General features: G+C 42.5%; 1 protein-coding gene across 1 annotated transcript in view; it reads right to left on the bottom strand.

The window, feature by feature from the left end:
* LOC119426426 (transcription initiation factor TFIID subunit 4-like) overlaps positions 1 to 24,517 on the bottom strand; it is a 103,357-nt gene that overhangs the window by 34,780 nt on the left and 44,060 nt on the right. The window contains exon 11 of the mRNA XM_037693991.1: positions 6,228 to 6,397. Coding sequence (XP_037549919.1) covers positions 6,228 to 6,397 — 170 coding nt within the window. The remainder of the gene's footprint in view (positions 1 to 6,227; positions 6,398 to 24,517) is intronic.

Raw genomic sequence — 24,517 nt, 5'->3', positions numbered from 1 at the left:
AGACTTCCCTCTCCCCAGCCACTTGGGCCAGCTCCTCCAGGGGAATCCCAAGGCACTCCCAGGCTAGCCGAGAAACATAGGCCCTCCAGCGTGTCCTGGGTCTTCCTCTGGGTCTCCTCCCAGTGGGACGTGCCCAGAACACCTCACCAGGGAGGCATCCAGGAGACATCCTAACCAGAGCCCTAACGGCCTCAAACAGGTGCTTCTAATTTAGAATAATAAGTGGAGTGGAGGTGGAGTTTTTAGAGGACTAACAGGTCTTTGAGGGCCAGAATTGTTGCTGACTGGCAGGTGTTCAAATACTTTTCATTCAACCTTTGTTTAAACAGATAAGTCACATTGAGCCTCAAAGACTCATTTACAAGTGAGACATGTTTGGACAGACAATAAAAATGATGAAAAATGACGCATAACGTTTGGAGACAAAAAAAAATTCCTAACACGCTTACACACTTATTTGCAACAGTAACACAAATAAATTATTTTTAAAAATTACATTGTGATTTCTGGATTTTTTTATTTAGATTATGTCTCTCACAATGGACATGCACCTAAGATGAAAATTTCTGACCCTTCCATGATTTCTAAGTGGGAGAACTTGCAAAGTTGCAGGGTGTTCAAATACTTGTTTTCCTTACTGTAGCTGGACATTGCATGGATAAGGCAGTTCCATAAAGCTGGAGTAGTACGGCTCAGGGACGACAGTAAAACACCAGCTCATTGTTTGGATGGTGTGATTCCAAAAACATGCTACCTCCAAATTCTTCTATTGGTGATGTCCACCAGTAGCGCCAAAGCTATTATTTTTCCACATTTACACACAAACGTATGCAGCTACACGGGCATGTGTTATTGTCCGTACACCGTTTCGACTTGAGCAATCATCACACGTGAGTTTTTCTGAATTAAAATGCTGATCCGACACTGACACTACATCTCAGTGAAAATGCAAGTTCCCTTAGACATTCACACACATTTCATGTAACTCAGTTGTCCATGTGCCTTAAAGGTGCATGACAAAAATATTTTTTTTTAAATGCAATTTACACTAAGTGAGGTTGTTTCAATCGTTTTTGAGGTGTTATATATTGCGTTAGTTTAAATGTGGTTCAGTTTATCATTTAATTTAAATAAATGCTCAAACTCATGAGAAACATTGTGTTAAATGCCCCCTGGGTTTAAAAAACATGGACTGGAGTCATATTTTGGTGCATTTCAGTGAGTTGTGGTATTTTGTAGTTTGATACTGTCAACTGAAAAAGTTTGTGTTGCGGTAAACGCATTCTCACAGCAGGTGTGTGCATTTATGTCTGTTTATTTTGATACAACCTGACGTGTCCGTGGAACCTAGTGCATGCAATCGTTTTGTGTGTGTGCATCATTGATACATGAGGCCCCATATTACCTGTTCATTTTAATAATACAACGTGTAGAGTAACAACGCTGCTAAACATTCCTGGCTCAGTTGTTGAGTTGTGTACAACAACTTGAAGAATGTCAGACCAACTTTCCTACAGGGTTCCTAGATGTTTTCTTTCTGTTTAAAAGTTTCATACTTTCTCTCTGGAGGAGTGGAATTTTTCTGTTAAATTCTGAGCAATTTTTTTAAATCTGTTTTATATTTATTTATTTGTATGCTTTGAAGACCATGGCAACACAAACTGTGTATAAAAATGAACAACAGGAAAGTAAAACTGATTTCAGTTTATACAACTATTTTATGGTCCTACTGTCAAGAATTTAATTTAATCCAAAATTATATTAATGTAGTAAATGTATGTTCCCATTCATAGCATCCTCTTGTTTCAGATCTTTCAGTAACTTTCCAACTAGATCAAAATCAGAACTTTGGTCTGGTCATTTAAAAACGATAATGTATGACATCTGCTCACTGACATGCCCACTTCTCCACCACGGTCACGTTCATGCTCATCACCTGTTGCCCGCTCTATATTAGAGTGCCGTCCACGCCAAGTCTCTGCCAGATTAATGAACACTTTTTGTCCGTAGATGTCCTTTGTGATTTCGTTGTCACACCTCATGTCTGTTTCCTGGATTCTCCGTGATTATCCTGGATAAAGATTCATGAGTCTAACAGCCTCAGGGTAGAAGCTGTTCCTCAGTCTAGTGATTCTACACTTAATGCTCCTCAACCTCCTGCCTGAGGGGAGCGGGGCACAAAGTGTGTGTGCTGGATGAGTGGAGTCCTTCATGATGCAGGTGGCCCTCTTCCTGCATCTGGAGGTGTAGATGTCTGTGATGGTGGGGAGATTGACTGCAACAGTCTTCTGTGCAGCTTTCACCACTCTCTGCAAAGCTTTTCTTTCTGCAGCTGTGCAGCCTCCATGCCACACACTGATGCTGGAGCACAGGATGCTCTTATGCACATTATGTGAGACCTACAGCCTACTAATGGTGTTCTCTCTCCAGACCTGTTCTTATGAGAGGATCCAGACTCCCAGCAGCAGCTCTAACACAATAAAAATGTTAAAACGCTCTTGATGTCCGGCTGAACTTTTGAATTGAAAACTTGGGTCTTGTCATATAACTGGGTTTTGTTTGTTTGCTTGTTTGTTTATTTTTGGGTAAATTAAATAAACAAATAATAGTTGTCTGATCCATCCATCCATTATCTTTACCCCCCTTCTTCTTTTTCGGGTCGTGGGGGTCACTGGTGCCCATGTCCAGCAATCACTGTGCGAGAGGTGGGGGACACCCTGGACAGGTCGCCAGTCAATCACAGGGACACATAGAGACAAACGAGACAAACAACCATTCACTCTCTCACTCACACCTAGGGACAATTTAGAGTTACCAATTAACCTAACATGCATGTTTTTGGTCTGTGGGAGGAAATCAGAGTATCTGGGGAAATCCCATGTATGCATGGAGAGAACATGCAAACTCCACCCAGAACGGCCCCCGGACCGTGATTTGAACCAGGGCAACCCAACTGTGCCGCTATACTGCCTAATTGTCTGATCTGATTAGTTTTATTTTATTTCTCCATTATTCATGTTGTATGGATGGATATTCACTTCAATAATTCAATTCAATTCAAAAATACTTTACTAATCCCAAAGGGAAATTATTTGTTGTTGTAACTCGTTATCCTCATTTCATTAAGAGATGTTATAGATGCTGATGACTGTAGGCAGGAAGGATCTCTTGTAAAGGTCCATCCCACAGTGGATCCTGAGAAACTGGCTGCAGATGCCTTTCAATCCGTCCACCCAGACTCGGCTGGCCTCTTGATTCCCTCAGGCTGTAGGACCGCACAAATTCCAGGCAGAACTCCTCCCAGAGCGATGGCCACTCCTCCGAGCAGACTGCTGAGCTCCTCGTCGCTGCGGACAGCTAGCTGTAGGTGCTGAGGGACGATCCTGTCCTTCCGCTGTCATGAGCCGTGTTTCCTGCTAGTTCCAGGATCTCAGTGGTCAGGCACTCGAGCACAGCTGGCGGGTAGATGAGAATGCGTCCACAGAACATCCTTTCAACTCATTTGAGATTTGGAGCTGTAGCTGAGATATTATTTGAGCTTTTGAGATGTTAATCAGCTGCTGCTGGTTGTAGAAAACTGCCTTGTTGCCATGGTTACGCATCATAACAAATGTCCAAAACAAAAAAAGTTTCAGTAAAAATCCTTCCAGCTGCACAGCATCTGATACCAGAGGAAACAATCATCCAAAAAAATGGGATTTACATCCAGAAAAGGAGGAATTAAAGTTTCCAAAAGCAAAATCTCAGAATGAAAGTAACAGAGCTGCTTCAACATGCAGCCACCTTGAGCGGCGCAATTCTAGAACTAAGAAGAAATAAGGGTTGTGTTGTCATTTTTTTTTTGTTTTTTTTACCATTGTGGAATCTAAAACAACTGCATTTCTAAAAACCAAGCATATGCACATAACATGAACGTACAGAACAATACTCACAAGGAGAAAAACATTCTTACCTCCTTCATGTGCACAAGTGTTGCTTTTATTGATCCTTGAAATGTCAAATTCAACTTTAACAAATCAAATCTGTCTCACAGCTGTTTGGAGTACAAACTGTTCAAGCATGATGTTGTAACCCTTTCTAGCATGATGAACCTCAACACATTTTCTTTGGGTCCTTTTCAGAGAATTGATAGAAAACACTAAACACTCGCTCTAATTCAGCATTCAAAAATAGCTGTTATTCCAAGAATAACTTTCACATAAACTTAATACTGGATATACTGGAGCTATTCATTTCATCAAATGAATAGTTACAAATGAATAGTTTGTATTTGTAATTATTTCAATCTAACGTGTTTCTTTTTGTCTTTCCTCCTAGAGAGGGACCTGCTCGCCTTCATTCTGGACCGGCCATTCTATTTGTTTCTCCTTCCTGTCCTCTCAAACCCGGCCGGTCGAAGCAGATGGGCGCTTGTCCTGAGCCTGGTTCTGCTGGTGATCTCTTCCTGTTATGAGGGAGTGTTTCCTTTCCACTGTTGCCTTTGTGCTAGCCCAGGATGGGAGACTGAGACTAAATGAAGACTCAATGCAATCTGCTGGATACCCTTCCTTAGATAAATAATGTTACTAATTGAATTTTTATGTTTATGAATGTTTTTGTTCAGTGCCCTTAAATAACTTCTGTTGTGACTTGGCACTAAATAAATAAACTGAACTGAATTGAATCAATTTAACCAGGAAAAGAATTGCAACATTTCTTTTTTAAATTAAAAAAAAAAAAAATTTATTGCCTATTCTTCAATTTGCGTTTCATTTACTACACAAACTAACTTGTGTAAAAGGCTTTAGACCATATAAAGAAAGTGAAAGGCCGCTCAAACTTTAATGCACCACAACATGAGAACAAGTGTGTGTATAGACCTTAAAGGTGCAAGGGGGAGTACCATCATTACTTTGAAGAGCCTTTCTAGAGAACACCAGCTGTGCCTTTGCTCTGATTCCTGAAATGGGGGGAGTACATCTTTGCAGCTTTGCTGTCCACCCCCCACCCACCCCACCTCAAGCTCAAGGACAAGCCTGAAGAATCACAAGAGGAGGTGGAGAGTGGTATTAGAGAAATAGAAAGTGCTGTGTTTGTTTGCAGGGGACAAATAAAAAAGTGGGGAGACAAGACATGGAGATGGGATGGAAAGATACAGCCAACATCTCCGCTTTTAATTTATTTTCAAAATGAATTAAAATGGAAGAATTGGAACATCTACCCCAAATTTTGCAAAGTTAAAAAAAGAATAACATTTGAAGATGATGTTTGGGCTGGCTGGAAAGGTATACAGTATAAGCTGAATGCTAAATGGTAAATAAAGGGAAGTTAAAGTTAGTGTTTTTACAGCAGAAAGGAGCAGCCGCGGAGCTCTGATTGAGTAAAGCTGGCAGGCTGGAGGAGCCTCCCCTGGACTGCTGTCAGCTGCAAGCAGAGAGAGACCAATCACTGACACAACAAAGCTGCACAAGTGCCACTTCCCCAGCAGGGGGCACCCTAGCCTCCTGCCCTGTATCATGCTGTGTGCACCCCCGAGGAAAGATTCATATTTTAAAACAACCCCTCTACCCCAAGGTGACGGAATAACAACCATGCCAAGAGTCCACGTAACGAAACGTGACCTGCAGGCCCCCACGCTACACTAAAGACACTTTAATTGCGATGAAACAAGATGAGGGTGCTAGGCTCCCCGTCCTGACAAATTACTCTGTGTATTTTTTGATCTTTTGCACAAGAAAAAGATAGAAACATGCAGGACAAAGTTTTATTTGGAGTAGTAATGTTCATTTTAGCTTTTTTTTTTTGTGTGTGTGTGCAGTTGAAACCTTAAAAATATTTAAAGCAACTTCTTTATTTGCAGGACGAAGTGTCTTTGGAGTGTCAAAAGCCATTAAAAAGAGAACCAAAACTTGACTAAATTTCATTCCTTTAAAACTTTTTTTTTTGTCCAGACAGAATTTTGATAGCCAGCCTTCAAAATACAAACTCATTAAGAATTTATGAGCATGTCTGAGGTCCACTGAGTACAGGCAGCCACTGAGGAATTGAATAAAGGATGCTAAAAAGGGTCAAGTGTACCAAATTTAAACCAAGGCAAAACAAATGCTCCGCCTGACTTACTGATGGAGAAATAATCAAGACTGTCTTCAGTCATGAAACAGTAAATACAGAAAATACATCCAGTGAGCAAAAACAAATTTAGACAGGATACCATCAAAGCTGCATGGCGAGTGGTGTAGACATCTCACCAGTTTCCAGAATTCGTCTGTGTAGCAGCCCTGGATGGAGAAAGGCCTCGTCTTTACACGAGCGGATCTGTGTTCCCACTAGCTCCGAGTTGGTTGCGAGTATTCTTGCGCTCTCCTCGTTCAGATTTACCCCTGCCATGGAGGCCACATCATTGATGTCGTCATCATCTCTAAAACAAGTAAGATGGTAGATAGGCAACAAAAATAATTAATAAAAACATTTAATAGAAATGCATTTAATTTCTAAGTAAAATGTTTTAAACCAAAGTATCCAACCTGGGATAATCATAGTGGCCTCATGAACTGGAGAGGTTCAGTTGAGTTTGCATCACTAATTTGGTCAACTATGTATGAAATAACCCCTCAAAATAAAAAATATACATTTATCTCATCTTCAGTTCAATCAATTCAGTTTATTTCTATGGCGCCAAGTCACAACAGAAGTCGTCTCAGGGCACTGAACAGAAACATTCATATATAAAAATAATAATTTAACACTATTTATCTGAGGAGCAGACTGCTTTGAATTTAACTTCATCACAGACTCTCATCTTGAGCAAGCATGAAGGCGACAGTGGAAAGGAAAAACTCCCTCATGAGGAAGAAACCTTTAGCAGAACCAGGCTCAGGACAAGCGACCATCTGCTTCGACCGGCTGGGTTTGGTAGGAACAGATACACAATGGCAGGTCAAGAATCACGTTAAGATAGAAATAGTATCAAATGAAAACTATTCAGTTTTAGCAATTCATTTAAGGAAATGAGGTCAATTTGTCCTCCAGTAGTCTAAGCTTTAAACAACAAACCAACCCTAATTATAGGATTTATCAAAAAGGAAAGTCTTAAGCCCAGTCTTAAAACTAAATCGTGTAAGCTTTTACAATTTTTGACATCTTTACAGTGTAACATGATAAAACAGCTGTCATACTACCCATTTGGGTAAAATTAAACAGATTTATTTCAATTTTGTCAATAAAAAGGTACAATTTATACCTAAAACCTGCTGGTTGTTACACTGAACCAACACAATTTAAGTTCATAACAAAAACAAAAAAATAAAACTTAAATCCATACCCGAGCCTTTTAAACAGCGAACAGATAGATCTAACTTGGAGAAGCAACTTTCAGCACTGAACACTTCTTAAGTGAAAAACGAGACAATTGGTGTAATGCTGTAATAATATTTCGTCTCTTGACTGTACTAACATGACTGTGTAGTAGGTCAGACTGCAACAACACAGAACAAAAGAGCTCAGATAAAACACATGGAAGTAGAGTGACTGTGCTTTTTGGTAAAACATCATTACACTGCTTCATCCTCACACAGTAAATAGTTGTTTGCTGCCATAAGAGGCCATGAAAAATCATATCTTTAAATACTTCCTCCATACGAACATTCATACCCAAGATTATAACCATTTATTCTTGGAAATAATATCTTGTAGAACGCTTTCTTTCTTTCTTATAAATATTTGCCTGGAAGAAATTATGCATTAGGTTTTCCTTTTTTTCTCTTTTACAGAGATTGCATTTGGTCATAATGGCAGACTTCTCATTCTAGGGTCTATTAGTGTCAACACGTTGAGAGGCAAGAAGACGAAGAGTGTTTGGAAGGAGCTTTGCTGGGTAAGGATGCTCCAGAGGATTGGCAATACACAAAAGTCAACAAACTCTATTTACACGCTGCTCTGCTATACCTAGTCATTTATTTTTTATGTACTGATCATTTCTCACAGGTACAATGTTGACTTCTCAATGTTTATATGTTATTCCACATTAGCAGAGGCAGAGCAGAGTAAACAAACAGAATTAGCATTTGAGTTGGTATATTTTACAGACAGAAAGCTCCACACATCCTGCCTGTAAGTTTCCTGGTGACTCGACACTATGAGAAATTCCCCCGTGATCATTACGCTTGGCGAGTACAAGCTGCGATTCTGGCCTGAATTAGCAGAGCAGTGACATGTTGTCCTTACAGGACTAGCCTAAAGCAAGTAGTGGTTTGTCTGAGTGGCTTTGACAGAGAGAACAAAGACCCAAAGAACGCACACAGGGTGGCCTCTCGCCACTCACTGCCTCAGCTCCGCAGCCATTTGCGTTCTTGCCACTGTTGTTGGTTTCGACAGTTGCTGTGCTTTTGCGTATGAAAGTTTGCAGCGCAGGACCACAGGTTCTTTCATGCATCTTGAAATGTGGACACACACCTTCAGCCAACTCCACCACCCACAGAGGCCCTACTGCTCCGTGGTGCGGCCGCGGAGAGCCGATATGAAACTTGACATCATGGCGGGAGCCTGACAAAGACTATTAGAGTAGCTTCTTGAACCTTGCACACCTCTACATTCTCTCTTTTCTCTTCCTCTTCTCTTGCAGCGCTCTAATTAAACCTTCACATAGATAATATACACTCCAACACAAGCACTGACACATTTATGGGATCCTGCCCTGGTCTGTGCCGTAGGCATTGCAATTTTTCCTCCTCATCGCCTCAGGAACAAGTTGACCTACCTTAAAAACACACATGCTGAAGGCCAGATTTATTCAGGTAGGAAAAAGGTAGGCTGCCACTTCAACGACCTCAAACAAGGTAAGTGGACGATACTTGTGACAGAATAACGATTACACAAGATAACTCAAAAGTAAAGCAAGTGATTGTCTGTCATTTCAATAAATAACATCCATGTAGCTGTCTCTATCAAAGCTAGGGATGCACGATATTGGATTTTTGGCCGATACCCGATATGCCGATATGTTAAAACTTATTTGGCCAATAACCGATACCGATAGTTTTAATATAATTTCCTTTGTCAGAACATAGCCCTCTTATTTAGTCACTAAACATTTTTACTGAATCCAAAAATGTAACTGAACATGGAAGAAAACAAAAACACCTTTGCTCAGAGTTATTTTTGAAAGACGTCATCTCAGAAAGACAGTGAACGAGTCCTGTTACACAGAAAATGTGCACTATGTTCTACATTGCAAAGATGAGAAAGGCTGTTATCAACTAAGGATCCAAAATTCAGCAGCTGTGATGGCACTGAGTGCATGTTTTTGGTTACTTAATGCAGAGGTGACGTTAGTTTTGGTTTTCTGCTGACTTCTTTGCAGAAAAAACTGTGGTTATGTGAGTAAAGAAAGGAATTAATTTTTTTCACTACTTAAGGTTCCCACATACTCGGGCGTACTGTGTGCACTCCATGAGCCATGCGGACACTGTGCGCACTGTCTGCAGATGGTTGAGACTTTATACTCAAGCGTACACTTTGATGAGCTGCAGCCCAGCTCCGCAGGCAAGAGGCGTTTACCTTTGGGACAAATTGAGTTCGCCGATTGATCATTTGCTGACACGTCTACTGAATTGATTGACAGGTCGCAAAAAAAACCAACAAAAAAACGAGAGCTACCAGCAACCCTGGGTAGAGGCAGTTGGCAGCCCAGGAGCAGCGGTGTTCTGTGTTTATATGTTGTTAATAAAAAGTTCTAAAAAAAAAACAGGGAGCGCTGGCCCTGCAGCCCACACAGCAGACCAGCCCACCTAGAAATCTCCTGACTCTCCCGCAGCCACGCTGGGCCTGATTTTAATTCTCTTGTGACAAATTCCTTCATTTCTCACCATTTCAGTCATGGCGTCAATGGACGAGGAGGAAGAGATCACTTGCCTCTTGGCCGACAAACAAAAGAAAAGGCTCAGATCAGAAACCAGATCAGGGATGAAGAAGGGGAATTTAATACATTGGTGTCACATACAAAATAGTCCGTCGCCATGCAGTTTATTGTGCGACACCAAGTACGTATACGTAAAAATTGATCTTTGCGCGGACATGCCCTGCGGGCGTCTACTTTGAGTCTGCGTTGAGTCTAATCATATATGCGCGGACCTCTGTGGAGTGAAGTACGCCTGAGTATGTGGGAGCCTTTACAGCCCTAACAGCACAGCTGAAAGACACAGACTCAATGACCTGCTTATAATCCAGATCTGAAACAGTCTTATACTGAAACAATATGGAGCATCACACTCAACAGACTATTGAGGAGTTGAAATCTTACTTTAGTAATAATGAACAGATTCCATTTCTGAGCTGAAACAACTATTTCAATTCAATTCAGTTTATTTATGTAGCGCCAAGTCACAACAGAGGTCATCTCAGGGCACCGAACAGAAACATTCATATAAAAATAAAAAGTTAACGTTATTTATCTGAGGAGCAGACTGCTTTGAGTTTAACTTCATCGCAGAACTCTCATCTTGAGCAAGGATGAGGGTGACAGTGGAAAGGAAAAACTCCCTCATGTAGGCCTGTCACAATAACAAATTTTGCTGGGAGATTAATTGTCTCAGAAATTATAGCGATACACGATAATATTGTTTGAAATTTAACAATTAATTGTCAAATTTTAGAAGAAACGTTAATTTGATTGGAGTGTAGTACCTTTTTTGACTGCCTGATGGCAGTATAAGACTGTTTGAACCAAAGGATGGATAGTTGAGCAGCGTGTCTCTTTAAGGAAAATGGGAGGGAGGGCCCTTGACATGATATGGGCTGACATGGCAGACACCCGGTGATTTGAGCTCTTTAGCATAGCATTTTTCACACAAAGCTTAAAAAAATCAGTAAACAAGTTCTCAGCTTCTTTTTACAGAGAAAAACAACTTTTTTACATAAAGGCACGGATTTCAGCAGCACGGTGGCGCAACTGGTAGAGCTGCTGCCTCTCAGTGAGCAGGTCCCTGGTTCAAACCCCGGTCCAGGGGCCTTTCTTGGTGGAGTTTGCATGTTCTCTCCGTGCATGCGTGGGTTTTCTCCGGGTACTCCGGTTTCCTCCCACAGACCAAAAACATGCATGTTAGGCTGATTGGTAACTCTAAATTGTCCCTAGGTGTGAGTGGGAGAGTGAATGGTTGTTTGTCTCGTTTGTCTCTATGTGGCCCTGTGATGGACTTGCGACCCGTCCAGGGTGTACCCCGCCCCTCGCACAGTGATTGCTGGACATGGGCACCAGCGACCCCCGTGACCCAAAAAGGAATAAGCGGGTAAAAGATAATGGATGGATGGATGGCACGGATTTCAACTGTGAATTTTGGAGTTCAACAAGACAGAGGTTTATTCCCAAGGTCGACCTGTTAGCTTAGCTTGTAGCTTCACTTCTCTGCTTAGCTGCTTTTAACGATCAAAAAACACGATTTTGGACAGTTAAAACAGATTTTAAAGAAAAAAGAGAAAGGGAGGGGTCCGTGAAGAGCACCGGAGTTGAGCCATGTCTTCAGTAGAAAGAGACACGAAGAAGCGATAAAACCAATAAATGAAAATTATGTTGATAATTTTCATTCATGGTGCGATTAATTAATTTATTGTTTATCGTGACAGGCCTACCCTCATGAGGAAGAAACCTTTAGCAGAACCAGGCTCGGGACAAGCGGCCATCTGCTTCGAACGGCTGGGTTTGAGAGGAACAGGAAGGAGGAACAGATACACAATGGCAGGTCAAAAATCACGTTTAGAAATAGTATCAAATGAAAACTATTAAATTTTAACATTCATTTTACGAAATGTGAACAATTTTTCCTCCAGTAGTCTAAGCAGCATAACAAGTCAACCCTAACTAAAGGATTTATCAAAAAGGAAAGTCTTAAGCCCAGTCTTAAAACTGGACAATGTGTCACAGACAGAAACTGGAAGTTGGTTCCACAAGAGAGGAGCCTGATAACTGAAAGATCTTCCTCCCATTCTGCTTTTGGAAAATCTAGGAACTGCGAGTAAACCTGCAGTCTGAGAGTGAAGTGATCTGTTAGGAAAATATGGAACAATAAGATCTGTAATATAAGACAGAGCCAGGTTGTTGAGGGCTTTGCAGGTTAGAAGTAAGACTTTGAATGCTATTCTGGATTTGACAGGGAGCCAATGGAGAGAAACTTAAACTGGAGAAATATGATCTCTCCCACTAACTCCAGTTAAGACTCTGGCAGCAGCATTTTGGATCAACTGAAGACTTTTTAAAGAAGTATTTGGAGACCCAGATAATAAACCATTTCAATAGTCCAGTCTATTGGACTGGTCTTATGGACTAGTCTCCTCATTTACTAAACAAATACGAGTGATTAAAATATTAAAAAACAAAATAATAATTTTTCTTCTCTCACAACTCTTATATGCGCTGCTGTTATCAAACCATTTTAACAGTTTAGCTTGAAGTTTAAAATTTCAATTTTCAATGCAGATCTGCTCATAAACTATTAAAATGTGTTTTGTACGTTTGTGTGAAAGTAAAAAAAAAAATATATAAATTGTTTTGGTTTAGTTTTTTTGCTTTCTGGAACACTTTTCTGACAAAAGTGTTTGAAAATTGAAACTATCTAATCATCATGCTTTCTGATACAACACCATTGTTTGATAGAAAAAAAAATGTCACCAGGTTATAATCTCATGTTCCATCTGTTTAAAAAAAAAAAATAATAATAAAATAATATATATATATATATATATATATATATATATATATATATATATCACTCTTGATTTATCTTCTTACCCAAACATGTTCATTCCCACTCCAAAAAAAGTGACAGTAGCACAGCAGTGGGCAAACTGAATGACATGCATGTGTATTTGTTCTTATTTAATTTACAGTAAATGCAATAAGCAGGTCCAATGACATTTTAACAAACAATAGTTATATCTGAGCATATTAGCGCCTACAGTTAAGCTTGACTTCAATGACTAATCCTTTTTCCTTGTAATAAAATAAATTTAAAAATAAAAATGTTTCACAGTTTTGTTTTAGGTATCCAAGTTGGTTGAGTCATAAAAAATCAATAAATACATATTCTGTGTCCACATGATACTCTCTTTAATAAACAGTAGGAGTAGCTGATGTGACACCGGAGGAGCAGAGTACTGCCCTGAAACATTCAGACCTGAGATCAAAGTAATTCTGTCTTCATTTTGACCTGTTAAATTGGAGCGAGTGATAAGTATCAGTCACAATAAATTGACCTGTCTTTTTAGCAGGTAAGAAGCTACAGTACATGAAACATCAACTATTTTTTTAGTAACACTGGTGTGTTTTTCTCAGATGGTCTAGTTTTAGGGCTGTACGACATCACCAAAATCAAAGCCAATAAAAACAGTAAAAACAGCTCGCTGACATTAATTGGACAAAATGAAATATGAAATGCAAAATATTTTCGGCTATACCTCTCTTTTAATAAAGCTAAAATGTAATGAGTTTCCACAGAAGCTAAAAAGCGGCCTCAGTTATTGGTATGAGTCAGCTCGGGGACATACAGCCCACGGCCACACGAATACATATGCATGACGTTTCCATATCGAGCTTGCATTACAGCGAGGGCACGCCATAGGTGGTGGGTGGACTGCACTTGCCATTTAAAGGGCGTGTGCATGTGTGTATGAGTGGATCTCCTGTGTCCCCCCTCTCACCCCACTCCTGCTGCCACCTCGTCGACATCCCTGTGGATAAAGGTCTCTGAGCCCTGGCAGGGGGCCCTGATTGATCCCTGTGACTAACACCCAGGCCATGCATGTGTTACGTCTCTGCTGAGACACACACCACAGCGGTGAGGTATTCTCCTTAAGGCGGGTCCAGTTTACATGAGATTCACTGGGCAGCTCATTGCTCATGACCCATAGGCTTTACTGGTGGCTTAAAAATCCAAAAGATTCAGCAACAAGCTAAATACAGCATGATGATGGTTAAATGACTAATTATTTCCCTGAACCACCCACATTCAGTTCGTACAAACGATACCTGACTAGAATATTTTGGGAGTAAATATGAAGAAATACTTGCAAACGTGTTTTTATTACAATGATTTGGAACAGCACCGTGATCTTAAATGATTTTTGGGGGCATCTTCATTATGGCAGAACACCCAGTTCAAGCAAGTCTGCTGTTTCCAAGTCAGACAGTTTTTCATTGTGCCTAAGACATTTTTTTTAATATAAATCCCTTGTTCACAAATTAGCCACATCACATAGCAAAGCACAACTCAACAAAGGATTTAACCACAGAAGCGTAACCGTGGAAAACAGCTGGTAAACTGCTACGCTGGTTGGCGAAACTGACTTGTCGATCAATCTTTGCGCCTTTTACTGTTCCGTGTTGTTAATGCACGCAAATGGGTGTCCACCATGTTGGATTGAGTTGGATTTGCGGGACTGAGGCTGAGCTTGGTGGTTGGCGAAAAGCTGAGGGCCTCGGCTGGCTCGCCAGTGATTACAGCGGATGTTGAGTGTTTACAGAGAGAGGATGAGGGGAGAAGGAGAAGGAGAGGGGCACAAAGACAGCTGCTTTCACTCTGCACTGTAAACCACACACACACACACACACACACACAAGCACTTACACAGAAAGCTGTAGCTACATTGGAAACCCCACAAGCCCTGCAGTGTGTGTTTGTGCTACAGCTGGCCCGCTGGGACCAGCGGTTCTGAGTGACAGTTCCACACACATCAGACTGCAGCTGAACACAATGCAGGCTGGGTGGAATGGGGGGGGGGAGGCTGGTGGATGCTTGCTGACTGACCAGGCCTGCGCTCAGTTTATTAATTTTTTTACCTTTGCTTTCAATGAGTAGTTGACATTAAGTAAAAAATAACATAAAATAAAGGTCTCTTTACCATCATTTTAGGACACTTTCACACTTTAAGAGTTGTTCTATTTTTCTTTTGTGTTTTAATCTGCATTTTTTTTGTAAACTACTTGTAATTTTATCATTACAAGTATGAAAGAACATGATGCGAGTGTTTAAACACAGACTCAATCAGATTTCGATTACAACTTAGGGTGCATTCACACCAGCCCTGTTTAGTCCACTTTAATCGAACTCTAGCTCGTTTTCCTAGAAAGTCCGGCTCGTTTAGGGAGGTGTGAACGCGCCATCGAACTCTGTTACGAAACAAAAAGGCAAAATCTGGCCCGGGCTAAAACCTAGGTCTCGGTCCGGTAGAAGCGAACTCCAGCGCGGTTCAAGTACAGTGTGAATGTAAACAGACTGGACCCCACTCCACAGGGTAAACAAACACGCTTTTCTCTGACCTTATATGGAGCCATCAGGTGCATTGTGTGGAAAAACAATATTCTCCATGGTCTTCTGTCTCATCTTCTGCTCATGCTAAGTCCATTTTTGAAAAATGACAAAATATAACTCCTAAAACTGCTAAAACTTGATGCCACTTCATTTTATTTTTATTTACAGAGGAAGAAGAAGACGTGTCTTCAGAGGTTTTTGTGTCGTTTCTTTCAGTAGTTCTTGGTGCAGCGCCCCCACAGGCGAGCGGGGGAATAGGTTGGTTCAACAGGTTGACTCGACTGCACAGTGCAGTGTGAATGCAAACTCACTAGCTCAAATGTAAACAAAAGGTCATGAATATTGGTCCCGAACCGAACCGAGTCTACCGGACTATCTAGTGTGAAAACGACCTTAAACTTCATGTAACTTCACTTTTTGTCCATCAGCCTCTGTCACATCTTTTTGCAGATAACTCAATATCTGAGAGCTGCAGGTTTCTGCTACAACGTGAAGATGGTAAAGCATCAGATGAGGCGTCTTGTAACACTGGGCTCGGTTGCAAAACGTTTATATCCGCAGGTAAGAGAAGCAGGAGAAGTGTGAGAGTACGAAGAACCGTCCAGCCAAAACATCAACAGGTAAAGAGTTTTATGCAAACTGTTTTCAGTTCTTACCAAGTATGAACGTGGAGGAAAACTGGAACACATAAAGTCTGAACTTACATAATTTGTGTGTATTTTTTTTTAATCTATTGAATTCAGTTTATTTATATAGCACCAAGTCACAACAGAAGTCATCTCAGGGCATTGAACAGAAACTTTCATACAAATAATAATTAAACATTATTTATCTGCTTTGAATTTAACTCCATCACAGAGCTCTCATAATGAGCAAGCATGAAGGTAACAGTAGAAAGGAAAAACTCCCTGATGGGGAAGAAACCTTTAGCAGAACCAGGTTCAGGACAAGCAGCCATCTGCTTTGACAGTTTGGTAGGACAGGAAGGAGGAACAGATACAAAATGGCAGGTCAAGAATCACATGTTAAGATAGAAATAGTATCAAATGAAAACTATTGAATTTTAACAATTAATTTAAGGAAATTAGGTCAATTTGTTCTCCGGTAGTCTAAGCCTATAGCAGCATAACAAAACAACCCTAACATCCTGATGCATGCTCAATAATCCAGGTAGAAAAATCTAAAAAAGTTAAATCTGGTCCTCTGGACATTCAAAAAAAATTTTTTTTTAATAAAAATATAGAAACGTTTCGTCCTTCATCCGAAATACTTCTTCAGTCTGAGGTGCTGTTTTCAGCTCAGTCTCTTAAAAAGCACCTTCTCAGAGTGGATCAACCAGTTTGCTGCTGACAACCAAAACCAGCTGCTCACATGGTCAAGAAGGACCATCAGCATAACAATGGATCATTAGCACACTGATGTCTGTTTACTATTCACAGAGGGCTGAGTGATACTAGCAATCACAGCATTGTAAGAGGGGGACAGTTGAACATGGAGGCCTCCACCCCTGTTTAATGATAGACAATTTCTTTTCACAAAGATGGCTTCCTTTACTCCTCTCTCAAACCATTGTTCCTCTCTATCAAGGATGTGAACATCTTTGTCCCAGAACGAGTGATCGCTGGCCTGGAGATAAGTGTAGACCGCAGAGTCCTGGCCTGATGATGTTGATCTTCTGTGCTGGGCCATCCTTTTGGCCAGTGGCTGTTTAGTTTCCCTGATGTAAGAATGATCACAGTCCTCCAGACATTGAACAGCATACACAATATTACTCTGTTTGTGCCGGGGGACTGGATCTTTGGGATGAACCGGTCTTTGTCGTAATGTATTTTGGGGTTTAAAAGCCACTGGGACGTTCATTCTGAGATGTATGAAGGCAGCAAACCAAGAAGTGATTTAAAGATGAAAATGTACCAGTGAAAGAGTCTGCGTGAAGTTAATGATGTCCAGTTAACCAGTGAATACAGGGTGCAGTGATGGGTATGATAATCACAGCCAGTTATGAATCTTAGTGCACCATGATAGACAGCATCCAACATCTGCAGGGTTCTTGTAGGAGCGTTCATGTAAATAATGTCACCGTAATCAATGGAGGGAAGGAAGGTCACAGATACAAGGTGTTTCTTAACATTCAGAGTTAGACAGGATCTGTTTCTGAAAAAGAAACCCAGTTTAACTTTCAGTTTCTTTACTAGGTTTTCCACATGGAGCTTCAAAGAGAGATGTGAATCGACCAAAATACCCAAATATTTATAGGAATCAACAAACTCAATGGGAACACCATTTGAGGATGAAATCAGAGGAAGAACTGCTGGGACTGACTTCCTGTTTGAAAAAAGCATCCCTTTGGTTTTGTCGGCATTTAGGACACGTTTGAGGAGGAACAAATCAGACTGGATGTTGGGGAATGTAGATTGCAAAAGCTGGAAAGCCTTATCAACTGTTTTAGCTTGACAATAAACAACTGTGTCATCAGCATAGAAATATAAGGATGCATCAGGGAAGTTTTGACCTACATTACCTATGTAGATTGTAAAGAGGGTGGGTCCTAAGACTGAGCCTTGTGGTACACCACTGTTGACTGTTAAATAACTGGAGGAAGTACCATTATGTTGAACACGTTGCCCCTGATCTGAGAGATAGTTAGAGAACCAACCAATTGTGTGTTCTGAGAAACTGATTTCTGAGAACTTATGACACAAGATGTTATGATCCACAGTGTCAAAAGCTTTAGACAGGTCCAAGAAAAGTACAGCACAATAATCCTTAGCATCCAATGCTTCAACAAAGTCATTAAGAACCTTCAGTGAAGCAGTGGTTGTGCTGTGTTGTTTCTTGAAACCAGATTGATGGAGAGGTAGGATGTTAAATGAGTCCAGGTATTTTTTTGATTTGAGAGTTTATCAGTTTTCTAGAACCTTGGCTAAAATGCAGAGTTTAGAGATTGGTCAATAGTTGTTCAGTGAGATGGGGTCTCCCCCCTTCAGCAAAAGAAGAACAAAGGCTGTTTTCCAAGCATCTGGAATGGAGTTTTGGCTTATGGAAAGGTTAAAGATGTGGGTCACAGGGACTGTGATGATATGAGCAGCCAGCCTTAAGAAATAGTGAAGTGAAGTGGCTGATTTTCCATTAGTAACTGTGTCAAATAAAGAACTAGAAGCAACAAAATGTTTGTTGAAACAGTTCAGGATCTCGTGTTTATTTGACACAGGAACAAAGTTCACTAGAAGTTGTGATGGGAGGTCAGATGATTGGGGGCTGCCTAAGAGAGATTTGATGGTTTTCCAGAATCTGTTAGGGTCATTTAGATTTTTGGAGGTCTGAGATAAGAAATAGTTGCGCTTTGCTAATTTGATGGCAGTTGTACGTTTATTCCTCATCTGTCGAAAACTCAGCCAATCAATGTTTGAGCCAGATTTTCTCACTGCGGCCCAAAGATGATCTCTCCTGTGCAGGAGGTCAGCTGGCTCAGGAGTAAACCAGGGGCTGTCTCGTCCCTTTATATTGAACTGACGCCAAGGAGCATGTTTGTTCACAAAATAAATTAAACTATTATGAAAATGGTTCCAAGCAGAGTTCACGTCAGTTAATAGAATACGATGCCAGTCAAAGTGGGATAGATCCCAAAGGAATGACTGTTCGCAAAAGCGTTTCAGATCCCTTTTTTGAATTAACCTAGGCTTAGAAGGTGGAAGTTTAATATCTCTGAGAGATGCTATTACACAATGATCACTCAAAATGTCAGCGAATACACCTGTACCAGGGAATTTGTGAGGCATATTAGTTAGAAACAGGTCTAAGATGGAATATTTTTCAGGACGTTTTTTGTTTGGTCTAGTGGGAGAGTCGATCAATTGGGTTAGATTGAGTGACAGGCAACAGTCCTCGAATTTATCACAGAGGGGGGTCGACTTATCCCAGTCAATGTTTAAATCTCCTGCCAAAAAATGTCTTTGAATTTTAAATTTCCAAGGAATTCCATCAGGGAGGACAGAGCCTCAGGTGTTGCTGAGGGGGGACAATAACAACCCACTACAGATAAGATCTGGCCTCCATTCAAAGTGGTGTTTATAGCTAAGGTGTCAATTTGGTTTGGAATTGTTTTTGCAGACACAAGACTAGAAACCAGAGAATCTCTGATGTAAATAGCGACTCCACCCCCCTTTTTTTTGACGATCACAGTGATAGATGTTAAATCCATTGATTACCAGGTCATTATTCTGTACAGATTTGTTGAGCCAGTTTCAGAGATGACGATTACATCTGCCCCAAAAGAACTGACCAGAATTTTCAAGTCATCAAGTTTTCTCAGAAGGCTACGTGCGTTTACATGCAGAAAATGAAGTCCTGACATGTTTTTAAAGTCATCTGGTGTGCTGTAATTAGTGGGGGGTCCAGGGTTGGGCTGAATCCCTGAGAGCAGTAACAACATTATTATCAGACATTTTCTCAAGTTTTTCATGACTGATGTGTAATTACAGGCGTTAACAGTGTGACAATTAGCCCCCATAATTGAACCATGAGAAACATTAATGAAGACGTGATCATTCAGAACCCAAAAACAGTGAAAGTTTCAGTGATGGACAGATCCAGGTGTATTAATGAGATTCAGTGACTCCAGATAGTCTGAGATCTGAAAATAATGACAATAATATGAATGGTACAGAAAAGTCTTGGACTATAAAGCGTCACAAATCAAATGGACAAACAAATCTGACGAGGTGGCCCAACTGCAGTTTGATTTGGGCTGAGGGGGGCTCCAGCCCCCCTGCAAAGATGGATGGATGCTCCCATGAGAAACAGAAGCAGGGTCCAGAATCAACAAGCAAAAACAGATCATTTGCAGGAAATAGCAGAGCAAGCTGCCAGAAAATCCTCCTGAAATGAAAGGCATGGTCCTAGCTCGTTTCAGGCCAACAGGGGACAACAGCGTGATCCGGAATAAAAATAATTATTATCCAGGTGAGTTTGGATGGAGGCCTGCAGCAACTCTGATGCAAACTCCGAACTTCTCTCGAGCACCCCACAGCACTGCTCCTCCGCTTCTCTGCACATCACCTCCGCACCCAACAGCACGAGAGGCACCCCCGGTGGAAAACGACAAGACTGACCGGAGAGGCTGAAGTCGTCACTGGTCCGGTCCGGTCCAAAAACGTTGGTTACGTACTGTAACCCCAGATTCTATGAATATAGGCGTAGCCCTTTAAGGCTGTCGCTGATGGGTTTATCCCGTTATGCAGAGCATAAGCACTGAAAAAATTTAGTCCACGCCCACCTGCTGTGTGGGCCCCACCCGGTCCGTATAAATTACGTTAAGAGCGGGAAATCGGCTCCCAAAATAGCTTTTTTCTTCAGCCATTTAGGAGCCAGTGAGGCCCGACGCTTAAAGGGCTACGCCTATATTCATAGAATCTGGGGTTACAGTACGTAACCAACGTTCTATGTCATATAGGCTTCGCCCTTTAAGGCTGTCGCTGATGGGTTAAGGGCGAAGCGGATGTGGTCCTCGCCTCACTGGGTCCATTCGAACACAGTAAGAAGCGGAAGCTTGCCCAAAAAACGTCTTGTCACTCAGCTCCCCGTGTGCATAACTACGCATCGCGTAATTATGTGCCATGCACAGACGCATGTTGTGTAACTATACGTTCTGACAAAGCATGAATGCCCTGGAAAACGTTCAACGGGAAGAAGATGTTGAAAAGAGGGGGAGGGGGGCATGAACCAACTGGTTCATGGCTGAACAGTATAAACAGATTAATATCCATGAATTGATTATTGATCAAATGAACTGATTGGTAACAATAATCATGAACTGATTAGTGACAATAGAACCAAAATCACAGACACGACTTGTGACTGATAACAACATCTCACACTGTAATGCATGCAGACAGAAGTGAGCTTAAACAGAGTTCCATGAGAACAACAATATTCATTCTGTTAGAGCACTAAGGACAGAATGTGTCATGGAACGAGCCGTTACATCACGTAGGTAAAAGCGAATAAATGAGCAGGGTGTTGACCATGCAGCCGCAGTGCAAATGTCCTGCATTGACATACCATTATGCAGAACAGTCGAAGATGCGATACCCCTGGTCGAGTGTGCTTTGAGGTTGACAGGAGGCTCTAAATCTGATGCTCTGTAGGCTTCAGAAAAGGCCTCACACAGCCAGTGTGACAAGCGCTGGATGGATAACGGGCGACCTGCAGAAGCATCTCTATAATGCACAAACAATTGTTGAGTTTGAAACGCATTGCAGCTGTGCGCGCTATGTAACACGTCAACGCCCGCACTGAACAGAGAAGATGAAGAGATGCTTCCTCTTCTGATCTGTGGGGGGAAAGAAACCCCTCCAACGGTATCATACTTGATTTAAAAGAGCTCGTGATGTTTTAGGCATAAAAGCTGGGTTTGGTCTTAAATCAGCTGAGCTGCCCATCAGCCTAAATTCTAAGGCATGACGAAGCAACAGAGAGGGCAGATAAATTACTTACCCTCTTAGCGGGTGTTAAAGCCAGCAGCAGGGCTGTTTTAAGAGACAAGAATTTTAAGTGAAAACCTGATCCAGAGGCTCAATTGGAGCTTTGATCAGGGCTCGCAGGACCAGTGTTAAATCCCACTGTGGAGCAAGTGGACGTGAAGCAGGCCTGCGTCTCTGAACACCTTTTAGGGAAACGCTTCATCAGCGGGTGATTAAAAGCTGTTCTGTCTCCGAAACCTTCGTGGCAGGAAGAGATGACTGTAACGTACGTTAAAACGTACTGAATGCCAACTTCCTATCCATCAGCTGTTGTAGAAAGACAACACGCCGCCTAAAAGGCATGAGGTGGCCTCTGAACCTTTCTCTGTACACCAGCGCTGAAAAGCTGTCCCCTTTGATGTGTACAGAACTGTGGTAGATGCAGCACATGAATCTTGAATTGTGCACACTATCTCCTGAGGGAGACCCATCCTCTCTAAGTGGGACCGCTCAGCGGTCAGACCCACAGGTGCTGACCTATTTCTGGGTAACTCCTGATCGCTCCTCCTGCCTGAAGGAGAGCATCCCCCTCCACGGCAGTTTCCACGGCGACCCGACAACAGACGTTGCAGGCCTGGGAACCATGGTGCGTTCACACGCTCGGGAGCCACCAGGAGAGCTGTCAATCCCTCCTCCTGAACTCGGTTCAGGAACCGTAAAAAACAGAGGAGGTGGGGGAAAAAAACGCGTACAAAAGCGTTTTGGGCCACGGGCTGTGAGCAAATGCATCCACCCCCAGCGATGGATCGTCTCGCGGGCTCAGGGAAAACCATAGTTGACACTGAGCGTTCTCTCGCGTCGCAAACAGGTCCACAGCTGCTTTGCCAACTTCTGCCACGTCTGAAAACATCAGATCTGGATGGAGGGTCCGGTCCACGTGACGTGGGCCGCCCCTGGACATCACATCTGCCCCTCTGTTCAGAAACCGGATATGTAAACCGCTTTAATGGAGAGCAGGTTTGATGAGCCCAACACAGTAGCTTTCGCGCAATGTGTAACATCTGGGCTGAACGCACACCCCTTGGTGGTTATGTACGCAGCAGTCACCATGTTGTCTGTGTGAATCAACACGTGTTGATTCTGTAGCACGGGAGCAAAGTGTTGAATCACATTCAGCACTGTGCGACACTCCAAAACATTGATGTGGGCTGATGTGTGGTGGGGCCACAGCGCCCCTACTGCTTGGGATAGGCATGTCCCCCCCCCAGCCTGACAGCGACGCGTCCGTGAAGACTGACACGTATGACGTGGGTCTGCTGACGGGGACTCCCTCTGACAGAACCAGGGTGTTTCCCCAGAGTCGGAGGTCTGCTCTCACAGAGGAAGGGACAATGATCATCCGTCGTTTTGTTTTACTGGATCCACATGCAGACGTGCAAAACCACCTCTGGAGGCGTCTCATGTGTAACAAACCAGCGGAACCACTGTGTGAGTGACATCATTCCCAACAGCTTCATGACGGAGACAGCTGTTATCACTTGCCAGGTCTTACGTGGCGGAGTTGACTTTTAAAAGTGTCAAATCTCGTTGTGATAAACAAGCTTTCATGGTGGTTGAATTTAATTCCACTCCCAGATAAACAAATGTCTGGGTCGGGAAAATCGAGCTTCCTTCCAATTTATGGCGAAGCCCAGATTTAACAGGTGTGATGTCAACACCTGATCCTGCATCAGCGCCTCCTGTCTGGAGTGACAGGAGCAGCAGATCATCCAGGTAAAACAAAAACTCTCGTCTCTGTGTTTTAGGATGATCGGTATGCGTTCTCTGGATGTTGTACAACAGATCCAAAAAACGGTCTCATCCCTCCGATCCGTGAGTAAAAACCCCGTGTTTTCTCTCCGTTGGGGGACTCTGTAGATTACTTTTATCAGAAACACTTGGACTTCTGCATTTAGGGATGAGATTTAGTCTGATGATGACAGGACCGTTTTTATAACTCCTCTGAATGGAGGGGTTCGGGTTGCAAACTGTAACTTGTAACCATTTGCATAAAACCTTGTCCATCCATCTGAAAAACGGCGAGCATGTTTTAGCCACTCTACGTAACGTTCGTAGGGTGAACGTGCGTTACGTGATGTGTCACGTTTTGTACGGCTGTCAGCAGTCCGCCCCTCAACCGCCGTCATGCGTCACGGGAATGTTTTCTGTGTGATCCAAGGCGAGGCTTGTGCTGAAGGCGAAGCGTGTGACAGCTGATGACGCGGTGGGGCTGCGCGTTTGACGTCGCTGTGCGAACGTTGAGAGGCGGAGGGCGTGACTTCATTTACGCCGCGCTGTTGGAGTGAAGGCTGCTAGCCCCGCGGGAGCACACGTTTTTCTCTGGAGGGACGCGCGCCGCTCTCGCTGGAGGGGCACGCGCTGGAGGGAGGCGGGACTCATCACCGGGTTCGTTCAGCTGCTTCACGTTTATGCTGCCGTGAGCTCCCGAACGCTGAGACGCGGTGGGTGACGGCTGCCCGCGTTTGATTCGTTGAGACGGGTGTCGCTTCTTGTGAGAGAGAAGGACCTCCACCCGAACCAGCCTGCGGGCCACATTTATACCGATGTGAGCCGGTTAGCGCCGGGCAGCTGTGTGTGTGCGCCAGCATCAACGCAGCGCCGTTGGATGGAGGCTGTTTCATCCTTGTGATTGACTCGTCATGTCTAGAGCGGCGGTGAGTTAAAAAACCTTTAATTAAGGACACCGGCTCATGTGTGGAGGCTGTTTCATCCCACGAGTGC

Source organism: Nematolebias whitei, chromosome 2 (genome assembly GCF_014905685.2).
Source record: "Nematolebias whitei isolate Nwh7 chromosome 2, NemWhi1, whole genome shotgun sequence".
In the NCBI taxonomy this organism is placed as follows: Eukaryota; Metazoa; Chordata; class Actinopteri; order Cyprinodontiformes; family Rivulidae; genus Nematolebias; species Nematolebias whitei.
This window is presented reverse-complemented; position numbering and strand designations above follow the sequence as displayed.